Below are 24,274 nucleotides of genomic sequence, written 5' to 3'. Positions count from 1 at the left end.
ATTAATTCGATTAAAACCAACTATCATCGAGAGTAATTGACGCTCATTGAATCGGCCGAAGACTAGACTACGAGTCATTTAGATTTCGTGGAATAAAACAATTGCGAACGTTCACTCTTGTTCCGTAAAAGAGAATCATTCTGGAACAGATGAGAGAGTTCAAATAACTGTATCTTTCTTTAAGGACTGTAGGAAGTGATCGATAGATACGATTTTAGGAAGAGAAAATAAGGTATCATCAACGTAACATTATACTGTAACTATCTAAATATTCTAGTGGCATACGTCTCGCTCGTAGCCTAGTTTCTAAAGTGATGACACTTATGACATCGAAACCAGGTCAGTAACGTATACGATATGGACCCTAGTTTGTCGTTGATCGAGCAAAGCCACGTATGCATTACGCACCTACATATACGTATACAGATACGCATATTCTCTATGCAGTATTCGCAACGAAAGTCACGAATCGTTCGATAACTCGCATGATTTATGACGAGAAACGGAAACAAGTAGCATTTCGAAAGTACGGTACATACATGTACCGATCAGATCTAGAAGCCGTCCTAGATCGTGCTTGGCAAAATAGGATAAACACTGACATAGGATAGATAGCTTACATACTTTACGATCGTATCGAATTGGTGAAGACTTTATTCTTATTTCGAAAGCTACCGTAACTAAAAATCACTGCTACGCATGCGCGTAGTACGTCGCGAGAAAAAGCAAATCGATAACTTTCGACGATGTTCATACTTCTAGCTATATATAATTTAATGTCTCCTGACTGCCGTTAACTTTTCGTTACGTTGCTATTAAATAAGAGTAATCGAAATCGATATATAATATATTTTATTATCGCATATCTTCATTATAATCCTATATTATATTAAATTCTATTAAATCTATCTCATTTGGTATATGTATCTATGTATCTATATTACCAAAAATATCATTTTAAATCGTTTATATTATTATATGTATCATATTATGTATGTAAATATTTATAGAACTCGATTAAGTATAGGTTCTTCATAAGAACGAAGAAAATATGTCGATGAGCGTAGTACGTCCACGATGTAGAAATATTTTACAAACGGCCTACAAACGATGTGCACGTGCTACACTACACGTTGTAAAGCAAGAACATTATCTAGTAAAGTCAATATATTATTTCGATGAAACAACTTGCCAAGCTGTTGTCGTTATCAATGAAATTTATAAATGATGAAATACATGTGATAATTTGTTAATGATTAAAAAATTGTTTATTTCGTTTTCCATACATTTTTTAAGAAGAATATTTAATATGATATTAAAATAATACAATAAAAAATCTACACGTTCAAATTTAGCAAATTGATGAAATAAAATTTATACGATAACTCACCTCTTTTATCGAAGAATATTTCTCGTTCGTAAAATGCCACGTCGCGAAAAACGTGGTATTTCATACTCAATTCAGTTCTCAGGCTCGACTATAGGACTCGCTTAAAAGTTCGGAAACCGTTGCTTCCGGCAACGTGTCGTCGTTCTTCTTATCAGTGAAAGTCACTCTATTAAAATGCGCGTGTAAGCGTCTCGTAAAGGGGAATCGAGTGGATCGTTGGTCTCACAACACCAACGCAAGGTGCCATCGAGACAAACACGAGCCTGCTCGACGGCTTTCCATTTCCATTGACGTCGATTTTACTTTCGGCAAGTTTAATAGATTTTCCGCGCTGATAATCAAGGAGGTCGAGAAATTAGAAGCGAACAAAAACGATAGCTAAAGTGCCGAGGTTTGCTTGCAAAATGATTTATTTTTCGAATACGTCGTTTTCTTTTCCTTTTCTTCTTTTTTCTTTCTTTTTTTCTTTTTTTTTTTTTTTTTTTTTGGTTATGACATAGTTAAAATCGTATAAAATCGTATTCATTATTGTACTAATTACAATTTCATTTTCCAATTTCTTAATAATATTAATCAATTATAGAATACTTACTCGAGTTCAAGATTTTTTAATTCCTCGTCGATGCTCGATATGAACGAGTAGTTCGATATATCGAACGAGTTGTAGATATAGGTCTCTCTTGCCTGCTGCATCTCCGTTTAAAATATATCTGAAATATACAAACAGAGGAATCATCGATAAGAAAACTATTCTATTTTCATAGATAAGAAAATAAAAATAGGAATGGGTAAGTATATCGTTATATTCTATCTCGTGTAAACATCTAAGCCATTTTTCTTATTGGAAAAAAATAAAAACATGTCTCCATTACGATTAATAAAAATGAAATTATTTCAACGATGAAACGCCGACGCATGATAAGATTCACGCAAACATCTCTTAAAACGCGATACGCTCGTCATCCTAAGTTTAGCTCTTACATAATACACTCGTCTACGGTTAAATGAGTTTAATTGGTACTCGCATTGTTTTTTTCTTAAGCGGATGGTCGTAATTCTTTACTCTCTCAAGCGAATAAATAAAAAAGATAAGCGATAATACGTAGTACCGCATTGAAATAAAGAGAGAAAATATAAGAACATCCTTCGGCGATAAGAGAAAAATAAAAAGATAAATAAAGTAATATCGATATTCGTAGCGTTCTCTCGTTTTCTATCGCTATACTATAACGTCCTTGTAATAATTTATAAATACTACTATGGTATTATGGTACTATTTCGAAATACGTAACTAAACAAATATTACAATATGATTCATTTTAATTCAATATGAAAGCATCGCATTACAACGTGATAACTCGCACCGTGAAATCGTATCTCCAAGCGTTTAATTTCTAACGAGATTCCAATAAGATGGCAAAGATACGATCGAAGAGAACTTTGTAGGGTAGTCGATAATCCAGTCATGGAGAGAGAGTATGCCTTCATGGTTACGACGAAGGCCATTGCACTCTCTGACTGTACTTCTTATTTCTCTTTCTTTCTCTCTTTTGTTCCATGTACAATGTACATAGTTCGACGACCCGGTAAAGAAAAAAAAAAAAGAAGAAAAAAAGAAAAAAATGAAAAGAAGATGACTGTAAAGGAAGAAACGGCTTATTCGACGATTCAATTTCTTCCGGTAATTGTGACTCTTTCCCTGATCGAACAACGTTCCTTTCGATTGAGTAACCCGAAAGATAGACGACGTGTGACCAGTGATCTAGTTTTCTCGGAATTACGCATCACGCGAAAGAAAAAGCTTTCGAAGGTATACATTTATTCAAAAGTTAATGAATTTACTTCCTATCAAAGAGATCGATTCAAATAATTTTTTATTTCTTTACAAACTTTACAAAGAATTATACGTTATTTTTATGATTAAATAAAAAAAGGTTTTGATCATTTAATCTTTCAGTATTTTTTCAAAAATTGTTATAACGTTATTTGATAACTACTTCATAATACACGTTTGATATTAAATATTTATGTAAAAAATTTAATGTTGCATACGTTTGCTTTTATTGATGTTTAAGATGATAAATAATATACTAGAATAATATTTCATTTGTGATAGCATTAGCGTGAATTTTTCTTTTCTTCTTTTTTTTTTTTTTCTTTTATAGCCTTTAAGAGTTAAAAGGCATCGAGTCACGATCGCATTGAATTTTCCATTCGGACCTAACGTTTACCCGTTAACATTAATTGGAAATCGATGCCGTTTGCCTCTCTCCATTTCTCTTTCTATTTCTACGGTACGTTAAACTGACGCTATTTATTTCGAATGGTCGTCCATTAAAAAAAAAAAAAAAAAAATTACAACGAACTTTTCAAATCTCATAAATATTAAAAATAACAAAAGAACAAATTCGAAATTTAAAGTTTGTTTTTCCAAAGAATTTCTTTGAATTACAAAGAATTTTATCGAATTATATTAAACGAAATCCGATAGTGTACAAAAGATCTTTGTGATTTCAGTGAATCTCAATTGCAAACTTTACTTACTCCTCGTTAAAGTTTTAAGATGAGGACGTCGTCTCTACAGCTATATGTTGTACAATGTCCGACGTTTTATCCGACGATCCAAACGATTGCACTAACAATGCGAAAAAAGGAGACTCGAGTCTGCCCACGTCTACGAGGGCTCTCTCCGTCACTTTAGTTAGCCTATTACTACCATTAACAAGTTACTCTTCGTACAGCTTTATAGCATTGACACTCACCGATAAAATCTTTTCTTAGTGATAGAGAAACATTTTTTTGCTTATTGACATGGCGTCTTGCATATGAATCGTGTGCCAACTTTCCTTCATTAATAATAAATTTATCTTTGCATTTTTGAATTAACGTTACAATCATTACTTTTAAAAACTCATTTTTAAGAATCATAATGAAAGTCGTAAATTATCTTTTTTATATATTTCAAATAGAGAATATATTCAAGGAAAGATTGATCAACAAATTTATATATTCAAGCATAATTGCAAAATGAATGATATAACAATATAGATATGTAAAACATTGCTGTCCTCGCTCCGATTAGATTCTTATTAATACATTTACTTCATTTGTTATCATCTTTCAACGTATATGGATTAAGATCTAACAAATCTCTTTTGAGATTAATTCGAGATTAAAGTATCATTATACAATGATATTACGAGTTATAAATTAATTTGACTATATAATTTATTTATTTAATTTGACTATATAATTATGAACATTTATCTGCGTACCACTTGTAAAATAACTGAGCGAAATATGCCAATCGAATAAATGGAAAGCAAGATTGTATCATTCCAATAATCAATAGAGACTTGTTGGAAGGAAACAAAAAAATAGGATACATAATTAATATATCAACATAAAAAGAAAAAGTATAAAAATATTAATCCATAATTTTTTCACTGGAAATCTCTTTTCTCCTACAAAAAAAAAAAAAAAAAATTTATGCGTCGGAATGCAGTCCATATATCTATTATTATCATTTCTACAAACCACGATAACGATAATATCCGTATTTACCTTTCTTGGGAGTGTCTTCGACGAAATTGAGAGTAGGCCGTTATCAAGTCGTGTTATTAGTATCTAATAATTGATCGTAACTGATTTTCATATTGAATTGTGTTTAACTTCGCATTGAATTGTGTTTAAACAATGAAATTGTCTCTGTTAATTAATATTCTTTTAATAGCTTTATCAGATCGTCGATAATTTGTAACTCATGTTTAAACATTAATTAAGATTATTGGAAATAATGTAAACATTTCGTTAAAAACATTCTATTATATACCAAAGATAACAGTAGAATATAATTAAAATTTATGATTATTACAAGTAATATGTGATTTTAAACTTACCGAATATTTCTTTCTGTTAAAGTCTACAATTTTGGATTTAATCGAAACATAGTGAAGACAATTTTATATGAACAAGATTGAAAAAAAGCACATAATTAAAAGTATCACATAATTCACGAATTATAGGTTGAACTTTTGTAGATATAATGCGATTCAGACATATCTTTACAAAGAATACTATCTTAAGCCTGTTCACCACCTTTCGCTTGAAGCGTGTGTGACTTCAGCGACAACTATGGACAATATATGAACTACAAGCACAATAAGAGATATTGTTCTAACTTACGTAAATATCGCTACGGCTTTGTATGTGTTGATTATACCTCTTTCAGAAGTAATCTAATATTCGAATTAGAGTTATTTATTAGTATTGATATACTAGTGTGTTAGGAAAACGATGATTCTATATTAAAAATCTATGTTCGCGAGGTAATCTAATCGAATTTTCAAATTAAAATTTTCAAAAACTAAATTCTCGGTAATACTTTGAATCGTGCTCGTGAATACTAATACCTGTGTACCGGCCAACACGCACACAAATGTTCTCCCTATCATTCCCGTATTCTTGCGTAAAAATTGATGATGAATCTATCCCCTCGATGATCCCTCGATGATCCTGAGAAAGAAGTATGAGATAGAAAAGAAAACCGAAGAAAGAAATGAAAAGAAAGTTGAAGAAAGAAAAGAAAAGAGAAAACTGAAAACGATCCGCGTTACGTGTTCAAAATGAGAGGTAGACATATTGAATATAGTTCCACCCGACGACCAAAACTGGAGTACCAAAATCGAGCTTGATTTTTGTGTATTAAAAAAAGATCCATTTAAGGGATCCAAAATAGAAGGACCCTTCTCAAAGATTCCACCTGAGAACTCTAAACGATGCTGAAAGAGCAGGCCATACAAAGGCTCATATTCATGGGTCCCATTCATGGGTCCAATCCAAGACATAAATAATGATTAATAAGAATAGATAAAAATAAATAGAAAAAAATGGCGAGCATAAGTGGGATTAGAAAAATTTTCTAGATAAAAAGATATGCATAGCTATTCGTTCGGTAATACTTGCATCTCATAAGATTTCGATATATTGCAAGTACAATATTATCCACTCAGATCTCACTGTGTAAAATTTATTGCATCTGGAAATTCATTTATAGCCTCCCGTACAAAAATCTAAATCAGTATATATTCAACGGGGTCAATTTTAAATCGATAGTATATGATAGTATATGTATATATTATAATAATACTTTAATTAATAAGCTTTCATTAATTAATCACTTTTGATGATATTTCATTTTATATATGCGACGTCATATCATAAATGCCCGCGTAAGTTCATATAAACATATACATATAGATATATCTCTTAGGGATACACGATATGTCTTGTATACATATATATATATATATATATATATATATATATATATATATATACGAATAAAATTAATTTTCTATTATATTAATATCGATCTATCCTTTCTCAGTTTTCCAAGAAATCTAAAAAGAAAGAAAACTACGCAATACTCTAGAAATAATATTAACGTGATCGCTCTACGATCATACGTCCTTTTTAAATACGTACAGTGAGGCTGTTAACAGAGATAGAAAGATAATATTAGAATAGAGATAATATTTTAAAGATCTCTCTCGTCGCCATTCATCTCTGCCCAACAACAAAATAAAAAACGCTCGAGCGTAATAAAATATTATTACCAATATATATATATATATATATATATATATGTGTGTGTATGTGTGTGTACAAATATGTTTGCTATGCTGTACTATTCGAAAATTTTAATAAGTGCTTATCGAGAAAAAGTATTTGTAAACAATCAAAGGATGATCGAGAGATCGGCCTTGATACGACTTTCCCCTATTCGTCATCTTTACTAACATGTTAGTACGTAGTTTTCGTTCTTCTAAACAACTGTCTAGACGTGTTCAGATCTGCTCTTGCTTCGTTAATTTCATTTCATTTAGATTTTCATTTATATTATATATAATATTGTGTTAATTTGATTTAATGATCTGTTGTTTATTAAAAAACATACATACATCATACACCACTTTAGCGTTTATGTGAAAATCAGTAGGAAGAATAGAAGCTTCTTCTCTTTTACCACGAAGTTCAAGTGGCGCCACTATACGAATCTTTAAACATGAAAAATGTCGAAAACCAATGTTTACGCCAACAGCGAGTCCAAGTATAATTTTTGAATGATTTTAATGAACGAGATCTCATTTTAAAGATGAAGATTTAATCGAAAACATGGCTTTTTCGATTTTTTTTTTTAAACTTTAGTTTTATATATATACTATTGTCAAAATAATACCATTCTTTGGTACGATCTTTTCCAAAGAAAATAAATCTTTTTCAATAGTACTCATTATTGGCGTTGATCATTATAAAATCAGAGATGAAATGAACAGCTTTAAATTAATAAAATGAAAGTTTTCTTTTTCAATAATTTTGAAATTTGTTAAAGCACTTCACATATACTTCGACATAAAACGTAAGACATAAACTATAAAGAAATCTATAAATCAGAATTAACTATTCTTTTTTATATTTTTTCTATGCAAGATAAAGCGGTAAAAAATTTCATAAGGATAAAATTCTTACGGTTTGTTTTAAGTCTTATGCCAATTCGTGTATCAAGGCCTTTATAGATGGTGCTACCTCTGCCATATTTTATCGTAGCCTGTATACATAGTGACACGTGCTGAACATTACAAACTTTATTTAAAAAGAAAAGAGTTATCTAAAATCGATATTAATTATATTATTGATTATATTAATCAATTGTGTTATAGGTGAGGAAAAAAGAATTATTTGTTATTTGTAGTGAAAGTTATAATATAGTTGAAACTTTTGAACATTCTTAAAAGTGAGGTTATATTGTATATATTTTGATAAATAACATTGTGTAAAAAATTTTCTTAATAATCTATAAATTGTATTACACTTTTTATGCATTTCATTAATAACAATTTCTATTCAGGAATCAAAATAATGGCAAAATCATTACGTAGCAAATGGAAGAGAAAATGCAGAGCTGTTAAGAGAGAACGTTATGGTGCGAAAGAACTCGTCAGATTGAAAAAGACTCTTGGTATCGATGAAAATGGTGATATTGAAATGCCAGAAATATCTGAGATTGCTAAAGGTATATATTATACATGTTTGGAATATATTATTTTTATAGATTTTTTAAAATAAATTATAACAATGTGATATTTTTAATAGTGGTTGATGCAAAGGACATAAAAGAAAATTCTAAAACAAAGGAAAATCATAAAAGTGATGATACAGAGAAAATGGAAGTGGACAGTGGTAGAGTATACGATAAGAAAACATTAAAGGATCAATATGGAAATTATCCTATCTGGATGAATAGACGAAAGATAATGAAACATAAGAAGGGAAGAGCAAAAGCTGATAAAGGTACTACGAAAACATGCAAAAGATTAACTAGGCGACAGAAAAAAGAATTGAAACAGAAGAAGTAATGTTGTACATTTATAATTATTAAATGGTAAATGTTTATTTTGACACAAGATAAAAATATACAAAAATATTAGAATCAATCAAATCAAAAATTTAATATTTATGAAAATATTAATTAATATTAATCAATAAGAGATCCTTACGCTTAGTTTATATTTCTTTTTATTATAAAGCTGCGTACAAAGATTCGTAAAATTATTTAAATTACATATAACACTATATGGTACTAACTATCATATAAATGCTAACGTGGCAGTGACACCGGTACCTCATATTTTCATCAAGAAGAATTTCATGCAAACGCGATAACAATACGATCATGATTCGTTTCACATTTCACGACAGTGTATCTAAATTAAAAGTTTATAGATCCAGAGTTGACTGGCAAAGAAGATCTACAACGTGTTCTTAGCCTACTTTCTAAATCCGCCACACGATTCGTCAAGTGTTGCACTTTCCTTGCCTCTAACTCATAATGTTTTATTTTACTCCTCATATCATATATCTCTTGTTGCATAAGTTGCTGAAATCAGATTTTTAACATTTGTTCATTAGTATTCTATCTAGATGTTCTAACGTACGTACAATCATAATTTCATTAAATCTTACCACATTCTCGACCGCTCTTCTCATGTCGTTTATACTCTCAACGGCTAGAGTAATTTTTGCGCTCATATCCGTCGCTTCTGTATCTCTTTTCTTATTCCTTGCTACTTGCTAAGAATAATAAAATTGTTTTTGTAATTATCATTAAAATATTCTTTAATTAATTTAGATTTAAACTATAACAATAATATCTTTAGAACGTGATTAAAAAAAAAAACAAATTGAAATAGATTGACATAGTTAAAAAGAAACGTCGCAATACAACGAACATACTTTTTCTAGTTTAGTAAGTCTCTTCAAGATGATCTCATAGTCCTGATCGAGGTCAGCATCCCCCACTTCGTTTTCTGCATCTGCAAAAAATTAGAATCATGTGTCGGACGACACGTCACTCTATTTGTTGATTCAAAACGACGACAGGAAGGACGTAAACTTGCGCATAGATATTTTTAACTTATCTCTGAGGAGCACTCTATATACGAACCGTGAGAGGAGGTGGTAGTTGGTTTTCTCGTAGTACTCGTCGTCGTCGTCAACGATTCATGGAAGTCGTTCTCTAGATCTCGAGCCTCAAAAGCTGTATCTTCGGTGTCTGCAAAACGTACGTGGCTAGCCTGATGAAAGATCAAGGAAGAGCTCTAGCCTAGAGCATTCGAGCTGTTTCTGGAAACTCACCATTTCTTCGACAGGATTGTCCATCTTGTTGAAGATGAAAACCGGCTCTGCAGTAACACTCGTAACTACCAGGTAGGTTTCTACAAAGTTGTCCGCATGGCTTCTCTGTCACACATTCGTCTACGTCTATGATATGAAAATTGATATTACATATCAATCAATTTTATTCTCTTCCTTTCTCAATATATCTTAAATATTTTTTAATATTTTTTTAATTTATTTATTCTTCTTAATAATGTGATATCAATTTTTTTTTATTTAAAACAATTTCCTCTAGAAATATTATTTCTAATAATTAGAATAACCACTTTATATGTTACAAGATTTGTATCGTCCTATCTTTTAAATCTTTAAGAATTATATCGACCGAATATATTTTTGCTTAAACAACGTGTATATATATATATATATATATATATATATATATATATATATGCAAGGTAACACCTTAAGCTTGATTACCACGTACGAACGTGCATGTACTACAAACTAAAGGCTACGACGCGAACCCGTTGCAATTAATTTCGAAAAGGCAATTGCACATTGAGGATTAGGGGACGTCTGGTATATCCTCGTCGTTTCTATCTCCAGCCACCTTCGTAAATCTTTCCACTGGTCTAAGTAATTTTAATCGAGTGACAAAGTTTTCCGTCGTCTGAACGAATCGCGAATGAACGATCAAAAAAAAAGATGATCCTATAACGCAAGACGTCGCCCAAGTAATTAGAACGTTCGTGTAACATATCGATAATCGCTCGTAAATCTATCGAAAACACACAGTCTATCCAAAGGTAGAACACCATAGTGCCTAGATACGTAAGCACACATTTAAATATACATGTATGTAAGTTCACATATAGGGTGGCTCACATTATTAGAACAAAATTCTAGTTTGCAAGACATGAAAATTTCTGATAATTTTTTCAATGATAATACATTTCTTTCCTATAATAATTTCTATGATCTTATTAATATGTTTGATAGAATAAATAAAATTATCGCGAATGTGAACAATAGTTTGTTAGTTTTTATCAATAATATTTATTAATAGTTTCATTATTTCTTTTTTTATTTTTCGCCATTCATTTATTCATATTACAAAGCTGATTGAATTAAATCCAAATGAAAGTAGACCTGTAATCATAATATTTAATGTGATTATATTTTCTTCAATATTATTTAAATATTTTTTTATAGAAAATAAAATGAGTTTTATTAGAAAAAAAGAAATGATATATAAGGAAGATTAAAAGATATCTCGATATCCTAAAAATTGCCAGCAATTAAAAAAAAAAAAATAAATAAATAAATAAATAAAATAAAATAAAATAATACATTATATCGCTCCCTTTTGAAATATAATTACATTTCAAAGACTTTTTTCATTAAAATTAATATTTATAGAAATATCAAAGTAATTCTAGTTATATAGACCACCCCGTAGATAGATAAATAGGTTTCTCATTGACTATACACACGGAGCGTAATGCTATCGAATGGAATATCGCACCGCGTCGATTTAATTACGCCCAACAATTCCTGGCTACACGAATGTAATCGTTGTTTGGTATCGATACACTCCAGATACTTCATGATTTAACGACTCGCATTCGTCAGTCGAGTCATTATCGCGAACTTTGTAAGGCACTTTTACTACGAGTTACCTTAGAAGGATATCGATACTTTGTGTCGTTAGAGTTAGAGAATTTCTAATCTAACATAAATATATACATATCGTCTATTTTCTTATTTAACGTTTATTTCTACGTAAATTATGATATTGAAATTGTATAGAAATATTGGCTCACCCGATTGGCACTGACTACCAGTAAAACCCTTCGGACAGACACATTTCCCTGGTGAAACACAGGTTCCACCATTTAAACATGACGCTAAACAGGTTGCTAAAAGACAAATCGCGTTATTAAGAAATTATTCAATTATTATTATTATTATTATTATTATTATTATTATTATTATTATTATTATTATTATTATTATTATTATTATTATATAAATATTTTTAATATAATATATATATATATATATATATATATATATATATATATAAAAGTGTAAAAAGAGGATCTTACGTTTGTTGCAACCGAAACTGAGACGAGTAAACTGCATCCAACCTGGACAGCACGTAAAACCGGGTGACATTTCGGTGTAGACTAACCTAAAGTATACAATGATTCATCTCGAGTAATTTGAAATTTTAGAAGATCTCGATGGATCAACAGTATAATAAAGTTTACCTGATCTGTCTACCACGGTGATGATGCGGGGAAGAGGCAGTGGTTTGACGTGCACATACTCGCCTTCTAAAAAAAAAAAAAAAACAACAACAATGATAACTTCGTTTGAAAATAGCCCGAGAGCTAAGGGAAAAAGAAGAAAAAAAAAAAGAAAAAAGAAAAAAAGAAAAAAAAAAAGAAAAAAGAAAAAAAGAAAAAAAAAGAAAGAATAGATGAAGAAATATATCTAATCGAAAGAGCAGAAAAGTTTAAACGCGACGAGAGATAGATGCTACGCATGATCTGAAAATAAATCGTCCAGTACGACACGTAACGAGCTCTCGTTGCTTTAAGAAGGTCGCGTCTTTCACGTCGAGGGGACGAATCTGGCTTTGCATTCATTACCACGCCTCGATTCGCATAACGTGGAACCCTTTGTCGAATATACGATGAAGAAGAAGAATGTGTGTATGCGTGTGTGAAAGAGAGAGAGAGAGAGAGGAAAGAGGTATTAAATTAAATCTCTTTTCATATTCACCATACAACATATGTTTCCTTGATTTTACCACAGAGAGTTTGGGAAGCCGGCGTAATTAAAAATAGCGAATTGCTCGGTAGTCGGCAGAGTGGTTATATGGTGACAGTAGTGCTGAGAAGCGATAGATCTGCGTTCCGTACAGTATTCGCATAGTTTCAAGATGAAACGATGTGAAGACGACCGAGGAGAAAAATAGAGAATGAATGTAGGTACATTACCGTACGTAAATATTCGGATATTTAATAGATGTTATCAAAATATACAATTTAAAGGAATTTATTCATTTTATTTGTTGGCAAAGAAGTAGGGGAATAATAAGGAATTAATTTTAATAACTAAATTTATAATAACTTGATTCTTCTCTTTTTTTTTTTTTTTTTTTTTTTTTGAAGCAATTAATTGTAAATATAAAGTATAAAAAATTTTCCGTAATATCGAAGATATTTATTTTGGTACAAAATTTGTCTCATCATTTGTGATTCAAGTCATAACTTATATATCATTCCGTTATTTAGTATTATCATAACTCTACACGTAGTGCTGCACGCAATATTCATAAACGTTAATCCTTCTCATATTATGAAAAAAAAGAATATATATATATATATATATATATATATATATATTAAATTTATACTATTACAATTCATATTCTTATTAATTATTTTATAAAAGTTATTATCAACAATATTTCAAAGTATACGACCGTCCGGATACTTATAGTAGTATATATTATAACTGTGATACGCAAACCATTTATATTCACGATCCTCTTAGGAAGAAATTCTACGCGTGCCTTGACATTTTTTACATTACTTTAATAAATATAATGGCAGAGTAATAATATTATATATATATATATATATATTTTTATTTTGCAAATAAAGTAAAATTTTTTCTTTTCGATTTAATTCTTGTTATACGAAAAATGTATATAAAAAAAAGTTTACTATATCTTCTCATAGTTCGCGCATTACTGTATTACTGTACTATAGTTTAGATAGAAGAACGCGTTAGCGCAAGTATATTCTACATATATGCATATATACATGAAGATCATATATAATTTGGTACGAAGAGGCGGACTCGGTGGAACCACTTCGTCATCATCAGGGCGCAGAAAATTGCGTTTTGCCGTGTCGCTGTCATGTTTACTGAAACGCGACACGACGTTAACTGTCCCAACAACGTATCCTCGATCCACACGATGCGTGCCCTCCATCGCATATTTTCCGACTCATGATCCTCTTCCTTGCAAGAAGGATAAGACATCGAAGGAAAAAGGAGGCATGATACGGGCATAGGGAACGCCGGACAAAGAAGCTGGACTCGCCCGATTAAACTCAGCTAGCGGGCACAAGAGTGCAATTAAAACGCCTTCTGCCTTCCCAAAAAAGAGAGGGAGAGAGATAGAGAGATAGAGGCAAAAAGAGAAGGAAAAACAAAAAGAGACACATTGGAGTAGCATGACCCTTATCTTTTTCCCTCTCTTTTTTGCCTTACCTCGTATCCTTTCTTTTATAAAGCTTTCTTCTATTACCAGCCACTACTCTCGATGCTATCGAATAAAAAGTTTCATGGAAAATGATGCAAAAGAGAAATAAAGAACGTTAGTTCTTTGGCATTTTTAGCATATTTTTTTTTGTTCATCTTCGTGATAACATTATAGTGAAAATATTGAAGCAAAAAACGAGTTTGTAAAATTATAAAAGATATAAAACTAATGTAAGGTGTAATAATTAATAGAAAGTATGACACCGCGTTAATTAATTAATATTCAAATCGCAATAGATTAATCAATCGTTTTATTTGAATTGAACATTTTATCAAATCGTTCTTATCTCTTCTAAGATATTTTCTATATTATATCAGTAATTCTTTTTATCGATTGGCAACCACGTGTAACTATATAAAAATTAACGATCTGTGTGATATGAATATACGCATGATTTTAAGTAAAAGTGTAAGGTATGTCTAGCGAAGAAATATTTTACTATTTTTCCGAAGTAATGGCCTGTAAAATATTCTTCTTAAAGTTATGAGAGAGTTATGTCGCGCTTAGATTCTCACGACGTGATGCGTTCCAGGACGAAAGCAAGGTCTTGGACGAGGTCAAGAAATAAGGTATATGTGTAGCTTGAAGAAAAGGATGTAACTTTGGTGAATGCATTATTTTCGAGAAAAAAAATTAAAGGAACATAGAAATTTTCTCTGCTCAACTGATATATAGTATACTTATTGATTTTAGTCTTGAACACGCTCGGTGAGTGTACTTTAAGTAAATATTAGAAAGTCTCGTTCTTTAAAAATGAGTCACTTCCAAGTAATGGAGGATATACAGGGTGAGCTATTTAACATGTAAACTTTGAATGATCTCTGAATATTATATGCTTTCTATGACAAATCGTTTTATACAGTTACATGTTTATGAACACTCCTTAGAAACACTTTTAATTTCATTGAAATATTTAACGTTATGTCTCAATATAATAGAAAATTTGATATGTAAATGTATATTTTTAAAGAAAAATGCAGAATATCTTTGTTAATTATTAAATCGAAAATAATAAATTTACCTTTCGAATTATCTATTATAAAAATAAATATTGTGTTTTTCGTAGAGTATCCTCGTCGAAACAACACAACTTTTGTATGAAACAATTTTTCATATAACCCATAATTTAGAATTTATTCAAAATATCCATATAACATACTTCACATTATTTATACGTATATATGTCTTTACGTTTCTCAAACAGTTTGCTTGTTTACTTTTATTGTTTACTTTTCTAGTAATCAGTACATTATCCATCTTTCTAATTGAAATTTTAGATACATTAGAATTGTTCTTTTTCATTCATTTTTCTCTAAATATCGTTTCTGAAATTGATGAAATCTTAACGATCGATGAAAACACGATATCGTTCACCGTTTTATATAAAGATCATTTCTGAGTAACGTTATGAGAAATAGTCGATTCGCTGTTAAACCGGTTTACATGTCCAACAAAAATTTGTTTGATCGTCGATCTACGCTTTTGGAAATCGACGAAGAGTCGATCTGTCGTTTGAATCGTTTTAAATGAAAATCCGTGGGTGCGGTTAAATATCGCGAAACTCGATCTATCTCACATTGAATTGTATTGAAAGTTCATTCAGCGAAAACAATCGTTTAAGGTAAATGATTCTAAATGAAAAAGAAAAGGAACGTTTGCCGATCGTATCACCTTTGTTTTTCATCGACAAGATTACACTTTCACGTGTATTTGAAAAATAAAAAAAATGAAAAAAATATTGTTAAACGGATCTTGGAGACACTTTGGATACGGTTCGGAGGACAATCGCGTGGGAATACTGGTTCAAGAACAACTCTCCGCGATACGGTACATCGCTCGTCAATGATAACAGCATGTAAAAGCATATAGGGTGATCTAAAAATATTATCGAAAAATTTAGAGATAGATAATATTATCAATATTATTATAGAAGAAGTGTCCTCTTGATATATGTCTGAAAATCAACGTAGATATATGAACAATTTATTTTATTTTCGAGTATCAATTATAATATACGAATAATGTTACATACATAACGTACAATTTAACCTCCGACATTTGCTTATTTCATTAATATTCTTTCATGCGACTGACGTATCATAGTTATATCAGAATTCGTATGAAGTATCATATAACGTATTCACATACGTTATATAATTGTTTTTCAAAAATGAAATAAATTATCTATATCTGATTTTGAGAATACTACTTATTTCTTATACTTTTGAAATATATTTTTAAATCACCTTATATATATTTGCATGCACGTCCAATTCGTGAACCTTCCGATAATCTTAAAATAAAATAAATTATCTACGATAATAATAGAGTGTATTTCTCCACCTATTATTTAAAGTAAATTACATGTATAATCTTACAGTACTTATGTTTTTTTCTTTTCTTTATTTTCCATTTTTTTTTTTTTTTTTTTTTTTTTTTTTTTTTTTTTCTTAAATACACTTTACGAAAGAATACTCGCAACATGTAAAATATCCTTGACTTTTCAGCCTGTTTTCATGTAAACCTTTCGACGAAATCTTACAAGGGGTTTCGTCGAGAGTATCCTTTCTATTATTCACCAGGTCCGTCTATTTGAAAAATGTATAAAAACTACGAAAGAATTCTTTCTTCTTCGTTTCGAATGATTTAAAGACATTTTTAGATAGACTAGTAAGGACACGCTTAATAATTCATATTTCATTATCATGAAAATTCGTCGTTAATAAAAGATTTTCTCTATGGTGATAGGTAATACACGTACTATGTTTCTTAATATTATCTTGGAAGATATCCATGGCGTGCGAGACCGAGGGCGTCGAAAGACTAAACAGAAAAAAGGGAGAGAGAGAGAGAGAAAGGGAGAGAAAGAGAGAGAAGAGAGAAAGAGAGAAAGAGAGAGAGAGGGAGAGAGAGAGAGAGAGAGAGAGAGAGAGATAAGGCAGATAGAAGACATCGGTAATAAAATTAGCAACGTCGTACGATAGGAAAGAAGAGAAAGAGAGAGAGAGAGAGAGAAAGAGTGGGACAGGATCGTCCCTTGCGTGATCCGGCTTGGAGCCTTCTCCAGGGTGATAAATTTCCGATGAGTTATCGCGTTGGCTGCTCGCGTGTCTACGGCTCTCTTAAGCACTTCCGAAATCTCAACGGCTATCTCCAAGAAAGATTCACCTCGAGTATCTTTAACGCATAACGATATACCGGCTTCTTTGAGAAATCGTACACACATTCATTATACATTATTTTGCGATGGGATAAAAAAGACAAAAAAGTTATAAAATTCTTGATTTTATCTCTCTATCTTCCTTTCTATATTTCTCCCCCTCTCTCTCTCTCTCTCTCTTTCTCTCTTTCTCTCTCTCTCTCTCTCTCTCTCTCTCTTTCTCTTTCTTTCTTTCTTTCTCTATCTCTTTTTCTTTATCTCTTTCTTTTTCGAACGAACTTCCTTTTGTTCGAACAGGTCGACGATCGCAAATATAAGAAATTTAGCGGACGTCCGTGCACTGGCACCAGCAATAAACACGAACTCTTTATTATCCGATCTCGTGAACCTTAACGTTGAAAGATATTTTCTTTTTCCGGTATACAAGTTGGCCATGGATAAAAATGTACATTCATCGCTTTCCAAGTTCGGAGACAGAGTCTCGTAAATCAAAGATTTAATGAGAGTTAAGTGTAACGAACGTACCATCGAATTAACCGAAGCTCGTAAAAAGCGATATTAAATCTTGGCACCGCTTCGTCTCTGTTACTACCATTCTATAAGGAACATTCATTCATTTTTGTCCTTTATCGCAATCGTTCCGCGCTAATGGTTAACGCGAATTTTTTCATTAACAGTCCCTTGTTAATTTTTAACAATGAATAACTCTCTATCCTGTTCTAATCGAAACGTTTGACATTTGACGCTTCTTGACGACTCGCTATTTTTCTCGTTAAGAGAAAAGAAAAGAAGAAAGGAAAGAAAAGAAAAAAAAAAGAAAAAAAAAGAAAAATGCCAATAAGTTCGAAAACGAAGCGAGGCTGAGGCAATAAAAGCTTCACAAAAAGTATGGAATCTCAATGACTCCAATCGTGCTCTCGAACTCATATTAAAAAAGAAAGAAGGGATGGGGGAAGAGCGAGGGCAGAAGAGAGAAGAAGCCGTGAATTGAAGTGGCACTCGTGACTCAACGAACAATTCCCTTCGTAAAATCTACCAACGGGAATAGTATTGGCCACATTGGTCGTTGGTCGAAGGCGAAAGGATCGATCGAGAGCAGCCTCGAGATTCGTGACACCTCATTTTTCTTCGGACATCCTTCTTCTTTGCAGAGACCACTTTCGCGTCGTCCAAAGTGAAAAAGAGTGGTGGATGACTTACGATCGTCCATTTAGGTAATTTACGAACACACTCGTACAAAAGTAGATTCGATCGTTTCTACTTTCATAATACTTGAAAAGGGTAATTCGTAGAAAATTTTATTTGTAAAATGACAGGTATATAATAAACTTTCTGTCAGGTTTCTTTTATCTTAGAAGAAAAGAACATTTTTACATTTGAATTCATGGAATCGCTTAAATCTTATTTCCCGTATAACAAGAAATCCTTCGTGGAAGTTCGAACGATTCGGTCTTCGTCCTTGAGCCTTTATTCCGTTTAACGTTTCGGTATAATAATTCTACGAGGCAGTTTCACACAACCAACCGACCCCTGTCTGGCCTCTCACTGTCTCGTCGAGGGTACTACGCGAACGAATAAAAGCGCGTGCAAAGTGGAAAGATAAAGGAGCGCGAGTCAGACATGACAGGATTTGATGGGAGAACGTGTACACTCTGGCACTTGCAAATTCATCGCGATTTAACGGCATCGATTAAAATCGCGAACAAAACGAGAATCACCATGGATGTTCCTTTGAAATGAAACTTGAGAGGAAGCGTAACTGATTAGCACGATGACGAAATTCTGAATTTGTTGTTCTGAGTCACGAAGTAAACCGCGAATAATGTGAAACAATAAGTCCAATTAGAAATGGGCCGTTTTTATTGGCCCGTCTTTTATTTCGCTTCGTTGGTTAAATATGTATTGTTACGAGGTATAATACCAATTAAGGTTTGGAACACCGTCGAAAAAATATTAATTTGTATGTTGTACTTCACAAAACTTTCCACTGACAACTTATATTAATTCTACCATTATATTTCTGGCATTTTATTTATTTGCTATATTTAATTAATAAAACGCATATCCAATTCTCCATAGATCATTATTACTTCTTAAATTAGTAATATACATACCTATATACGTATATGTATTTTATTACTATATATATAGTTTCATTTTAAATCTTATTCTCAGCTCTGTGTGTTCGTATATCTATAGTAATTAATAATTAAACTTTTAATCGTCATTCTTAATTAATTTAATATTTCAGTAGTACTATCCAAACGCGAATGGTATGTAATAATATTACCATTAATTACCATTACAATTAATAATTTTTCTAATTTTGTAAAGAAAAGCTATCTTTCATGATTGAAATTGACTTTAAAAAAAAAAAACTCATACGATAAAGAAAGTCGAATATTTTTATCTCTGAATATTTATGCGTCGGCGGTTTATCATACGGTCTAACAATAAAGAGTGACTTTCCATAGTGACAAATGGCATCGATTCATATTCCAGATATCTCTCGATATATTTTCTCCTTCGAATAATCTTCTTTCAACACCTTCAACTCATCTTTTTATTCCTCGAAGAAAAAGAGTCTTTTCATCGAGGGAGTTAAGCCTTAAGAATATATAGCCTACCGATCGTTAACGGTTGCTATATCGACGAATCGTTACTTTCCCCTACGAGGGTAACGGACGATGGCTAAACAATCTGACGCCATAGTAACTCCGATGTATACGTTAGCGAGTGAATGCGAGAACGTCGAAGCTAAACTTGCACCAAAACGACCGACCATTCGAGAACGTGATTCACCTTCGCTAATTTCAGAAATGCGATATTTGAAATTGTTTATAAGATCTCCTTCGTTTCGACGCATCTCTGTCATCATTATGCCATTCTCGTAATACAATTTCAAGGATCGCATTACACGGTAAATACAATTGTTTGTTTTTTCTTCTTTTTTTTTTTTTTTATTCTTTCACACAGATATTAATAAAATTTTCAAACATTTTCTTTTTTGTCTTTCTTCTTTTCTTTTCTTTTTTTTTTTTTTTTTTTTTTTCTTTTATTTAATACAAGAAAAACGCTTGATAATATTAATATTATGAGCTGATAAATAACTGAATTACAGTGAAATGCAGTAAAAAATGAAGAGCTTAAGTTTTAAGGTAGATCTGTTAAAAACTTCCAAATTACAAAATTACTTGATGAAAGGTTAAGAATTGTGTCGGAAGTGAAGTAATTACATACCTACGCAGTGCCAATAAGACATGCATCGTCTCACATTATCCCTTCTACTTTTACTTCTTCGTTTTTCTTTTTCTTTCGTGTCCGTTATGACTACGGTAGTCTGCGAGTCGTTTACAGAACCGGACAAGACTCTATTGATTATATATTATATGTTCGAATATCTTTTATGATTAATCGAATTACACCTCACTACATTACAGATATCATTATCAAAAATTATAGTTTCCTTGAATTTCTATTCACAGTGTTGAGAAAAAAAAAATTTTACAAATCTTTTACAAATTGTTACAAGTGCTTAAAAATTATCATTTACATATAAGCACATTGATATACCAGAAAAATCCTAGAAAAGAATGGAGCTTTTCGTTAAAGATGAATTCAGGTATTACAATATCGTTCCTTTTTTTTTTTCTTTTCTTATTTTAACAAAACGATAAAACGAAATGTACAGAAAAATATTATCCAAGCATCATATTTTGCGAAAGAGAAAGAAGGAGAAAGAGAAGATTTGCATTAGTTAATAGTTCCTTGATGCGAGGGAAAGATTTTATGGACGTCAAGCAGCTCGTCGGCATACTTAAGTGGCGCTATTGTTCCAGGTCAATCAGGAACAACGAAACCAGTTCCATAGGCGGGTTCAGGATACTTTCAGGAGAACGTACTCAAGAGAAGACAAAGAATCTCGAGCTTTTTCTTGCATCATAGTTAGTTCGTGTGTGGGAGCCTGCAAGAATTTCTCACGCGTATGCTATCGCAAAAATACATCCTCTCGCATCCTAGCAAAACACTTCTCTCTCTCTCTCTCTCTCTCTCTCGCTCTCTCTTTCTTTCTTTCCTGTTAATACGCGTTTCACCAGCCGCGAACACCCTCCAGCGATCTCTCCGCGCCTATTAATACTTGTAGTTGGCTGAATGATCATATGCAAGACCCTTTCCTAGACATAAACGAACGAAGTGAAATCGATCTTACGAAACTTCACTAAATACTCTCTCTTAGCGTGTTATTCGTTCTTCGAATGATTTTTAGTGATTCGCTTCGTTCGAAAAGGACACTGAAAAAAAGAAAAAAAAAGAAGAAGAAGAAGAAGAAGGTATAAAGGTAGAAATGAGAAGGTATGAATTCCTCGCGAAAAAGGAACGATGTAGTTTTTTACTCGAGCGTCCATTTACGGCGAATATGAGCAGCCATCCGGTTCGACCACCCGAGGGCCATCGCTCGAGGGCCTGGCGGTTCACGAGGGCCAGGAGTACCTTGACCGCCTCCGTGCAATCGCGTGTGGTGGACGCTTGCAGCTCTCGCGATTTTTTAACCTGTGACCTTTCCATCACTCTCTCTCTCTCTCTCTCTCTCTCTCTCTCTCTCTCTCTCTCTCTCTCTTTCTCTTCTTAACGCATGACCAAAAAAAAGATTGATCTAGTATCGATTTATACGGACGAGATATGTCTGAAAAACCATAGCAAACTTGTAGTACGAATTTCTGTTCTCGATTTTTATATTTATACGTTCAAAAAATTGTATCTTTCAGCGTGAAACTTTTTAATTTTTATCATACTCCGTTTCCCATCGCGAGAATTATCAGAGAATTATGTTCTCGAGGAGGAAGTTTAAATTCTAATCTATATTCACATTTATCTCAACTGAGAAAGTGTTAAAGCAGCTTACAATTTTTCGAGCTAATCTGTAGACAAATATTTTATATTCTTCGTATATTTTTGTTTCTTTCTTTTTTCTCCTTTTTCTTTTTCTTTTTTTTTTCTTTTCTTTTTTTTTTTAGGATAAACATACGATATTCCAAAGAAGCAGAATGTATATATACTTATATACATGAGAAATATTCTTACATACGTTACATATAAGGAATATTTATAGACAGGGTAAATATGTAAATAAGTCTAAACCGCAGTCTGACTCAATCATTATGAAATTTAGAAACGATCACGACGCGTGCGCTCTTTAAATCGGTACAATTTTACATTTTATGAGCCTGTCGTACCCGTCACCGAACGCACCTGCGTGTACATTCACGAACCAGTTCTCGTTCCCTTTGGAACAGGTTCGAAGTGTTTCTACAACGACACGTGACGAATTCATGAAACACGCATCGGCTAAATACTCCGGATACGGCTACTGGGTTGAACGTCCGTCACTGTTATGTTTATCCTACGAGACGATCAGTCCTCTAAGTGGATGAAGGAAAAAGAAAAAGAAAGGGAAAGATTCGTGGCAAAAGATGCGCTCTATTTGTGGCCATGGTGTCTCATTCCACCTTGTCTCTCTTCTTTCTCCTCTTCGCAACGCTCAGATACGTTCCAAACTCGACATCACCAAAGTCGCCCAAAGGCGTTCGAGTCTCGCATGGAACGAATCCCATTAAGTGAAACTCGCAGTTCATGAGTTAGACCTCTTCAAAGCTTTATTCAATTATTCTCGCTTTTCGCATCCTTCTCTTCGCAACATTTTAATTCGGATAACTGAGTTTAGAATATTATCCGGGTTCAAAACTGATATTATATATACTCGATTTATTGAAAATAGATACTCGGATGATAAATTCTAAGAATGGATAATATAAATATAAGTGAGTTTCTTCCAGGAATAGATAATATAGATACGAGTGAGTTTCTAGCAGGGACGAATAATATAGTTGATTTGTTTCAATAGCGGATGATATAGATATAAATAATTTTGTTTAGAGGATTTATATATACATGTAATATAAAAATCGATTTTGTGAAAATTTCTATAACCGAGCAATTAAATTTTATTACAAGAGTATTCGAGTTTAATGAACCAACGATACCTCTGAATCTGGATAACATTGTGGCTTCGAGTTCCCGAGTATTCGATTACTACTGGCTCCCATTAAACTGCTTCTAGTTGCTTTTATGACTATAATCAACTTTATTCAATTGATTTCATTTTCTTTCATACTATCATTAAATAGATAAACGCTTTATGTATTTTTATCCATGTTTATGAACAAAAACATTTAGTGTTATTAGTTAATAATATTCACTAATAATTATATGTTTTTCCTCGATCAAATCTCTTTTTCCATGTTCAACATTATTTTCAAGATTATTCTCGTACGTAATACTCCTAAATCGATAAATTTGCGAGAATTTTTACCAGAGATACTTAGCGTGTTACGTTTCTCTCGTGCTTTTTATACAAATTTTCTAGTCTATTCCAAGCGAAGCGAGACACATTATTTTCGAACGTTATTCTATAAATACGAACGTCGAAATGTTTCTAACTCGTGAATTCACGAGTTAGAAACATAAAACAAAAGCTCGAATCTCGTTGATGGAGATATTCGTATTTATTGTAAATGTTCGTAATCTTTTCTCTTACAACTTATATTTCGTTGTAATAACAATTAAAAGTTTCAATGAGTCAATCTCATTGTTTCGATGTATTCGCAACAACGATTGTATTTCTCGTGAATACCGATTA

General features: G+C 32.0%; 4 protein-coding genes across 7 annotated transcripts in view; 2 read left to right on the top strand and 2 right to left on the bottom strand.

The window, feature by feature from the left end:
• LOC124427567 (probable pathogenesis-related protein CaO19.6200) overlaps positions 1–5,473 on the bottom strand; it is a 35,038-nt gene extending 29,565 nt beyond the window's left edge. The window contains exons 1-2 of one of the 3 annotated variants that reach the window (XM_046970645.1): positions 5,290–5,473; positions 1,983–2,100 (exon numbers count right to left, since the gene is read on the bottom strand). In XM_046970645.1, the coding sequence (XP_046826601.1) occupies positions 1,983–2,083 (101 nt within the window). In that variant the 5' untranslated portion in view covers positions 2,084–2,100; positions 5,290–5,473. Of the gene's footprint in view, positions 1–1,982; positions 2,101–3,934; positions 4,070–5,289 lie in introns of those variants that run through there. The other 2 variants (XM_046970648.1, XM_046970646.1) reach the window with 2 other exon arrangements.
• Positions 5,474–7,616: 2,143 nt separating this feature from the next.
• Positions 7,617–8,899, top strand: LOC124427728 (protein LLP homolog). 2 transcript variants are annotated; one of them, XM_046970999.1, is made up of 3 exons: positions 7,617–7,811; positions 8,301–8,465; positions 8,546–8,899. In XM_046970999.1, exons 2-3 carry the CDS (start codon positions 8,312–8,314, stop codon positions 8,806–8,808), a joined length of 417 nt encoding a protein of 138 aa, XP_046826955.1. In that variant the 5' UTR covers positions 7,617–7,811; positions 8,301–8,311; the 3' UTR covers positions 8,809–8,899. The 2 variants fall into 2 exon arrangements, with proteins under 2 accessions (XP_046826955.1, XP_046826954.1); XM_046970998.1 differs by lacking the exon at positions 7,617–7,811 and adding an exon at positions 7,890–8,112 and having other exon boundaries at positions 8,546–8,898.
• Positions 8,899–24,274, bottom strand: part of LOC124427724 — a 20,473-nt gene continuing 5,097 nt past the window's right edge. Inside the window, exons 3-10 of the mRNA XM_046970987.1 lie at positions 12,346–12,411; positions 12,181–12,266; positions 11,896–11,991; positions 10,088–10,213; positions 9,897–10,004; positions 9,686–9,765; positions 9,416–9,523; positions 8,899–9,329 (exon numbers count right to left, since the gene is read on the bottom strand). Of these exons, the coding sequence (XP_046826943.1) occupies positions 9,162–9,329; positions 9,416–9,523; positions 9,686–9,765; positions 9,897–10,004; positions 10,088–10,213; positions 11,896–11,991; positions 12,181–12,266; positions 12,346–12,411 (838 nt within the window). The 3' untranslated portion in view covers positions 8,899–9,161. The remainder of the gene's footprint in view (positions 9,330–9,415; positions 9,524–9,685; positions 9,766–9,896; positions 10,005–10,087; positions 10,214–11,895; positions 11,992–12,180; positions 12,267–12,345; positions 12,412–24,274) is intronic.
• Positions 9,997–24,274, top strand: part of LOC124427727 — a 28,780-nt gene continuing 14,502 nt past the window's right edge. The window contains exon 1 of the mRNA XM_046970992.1: positions 9,997–10,159. Coding sequence (XP_046826948.1) covers positions 10,122–10,159 — 38 coding nt within the window. The 5' untranslated portion in view covers positions 9,997–10,121. The remainder of the gene's footprint in view (positions 10,160–24,274) is intronic.

Source organism: Vespa crabro, chromosome 10 (genome assembly GCF_910589235.1).
Source record: "Vespa crabro chromosome 10, iyVesCrab1.2, whole genome shotgun sequence".
In the NCBI taxonomy this organism is placed as follows: Eukaryota; Metazoa; Arthropoda; class Insecta; order Hymenoptera; family Vespidae; genus Vespa; species Vespa crabro.
The sequence above is the reverse complement of the archived record's forward strand: the minus strand, read 5'-3'. Positions and strand labels throughout refer to the sequence as shown.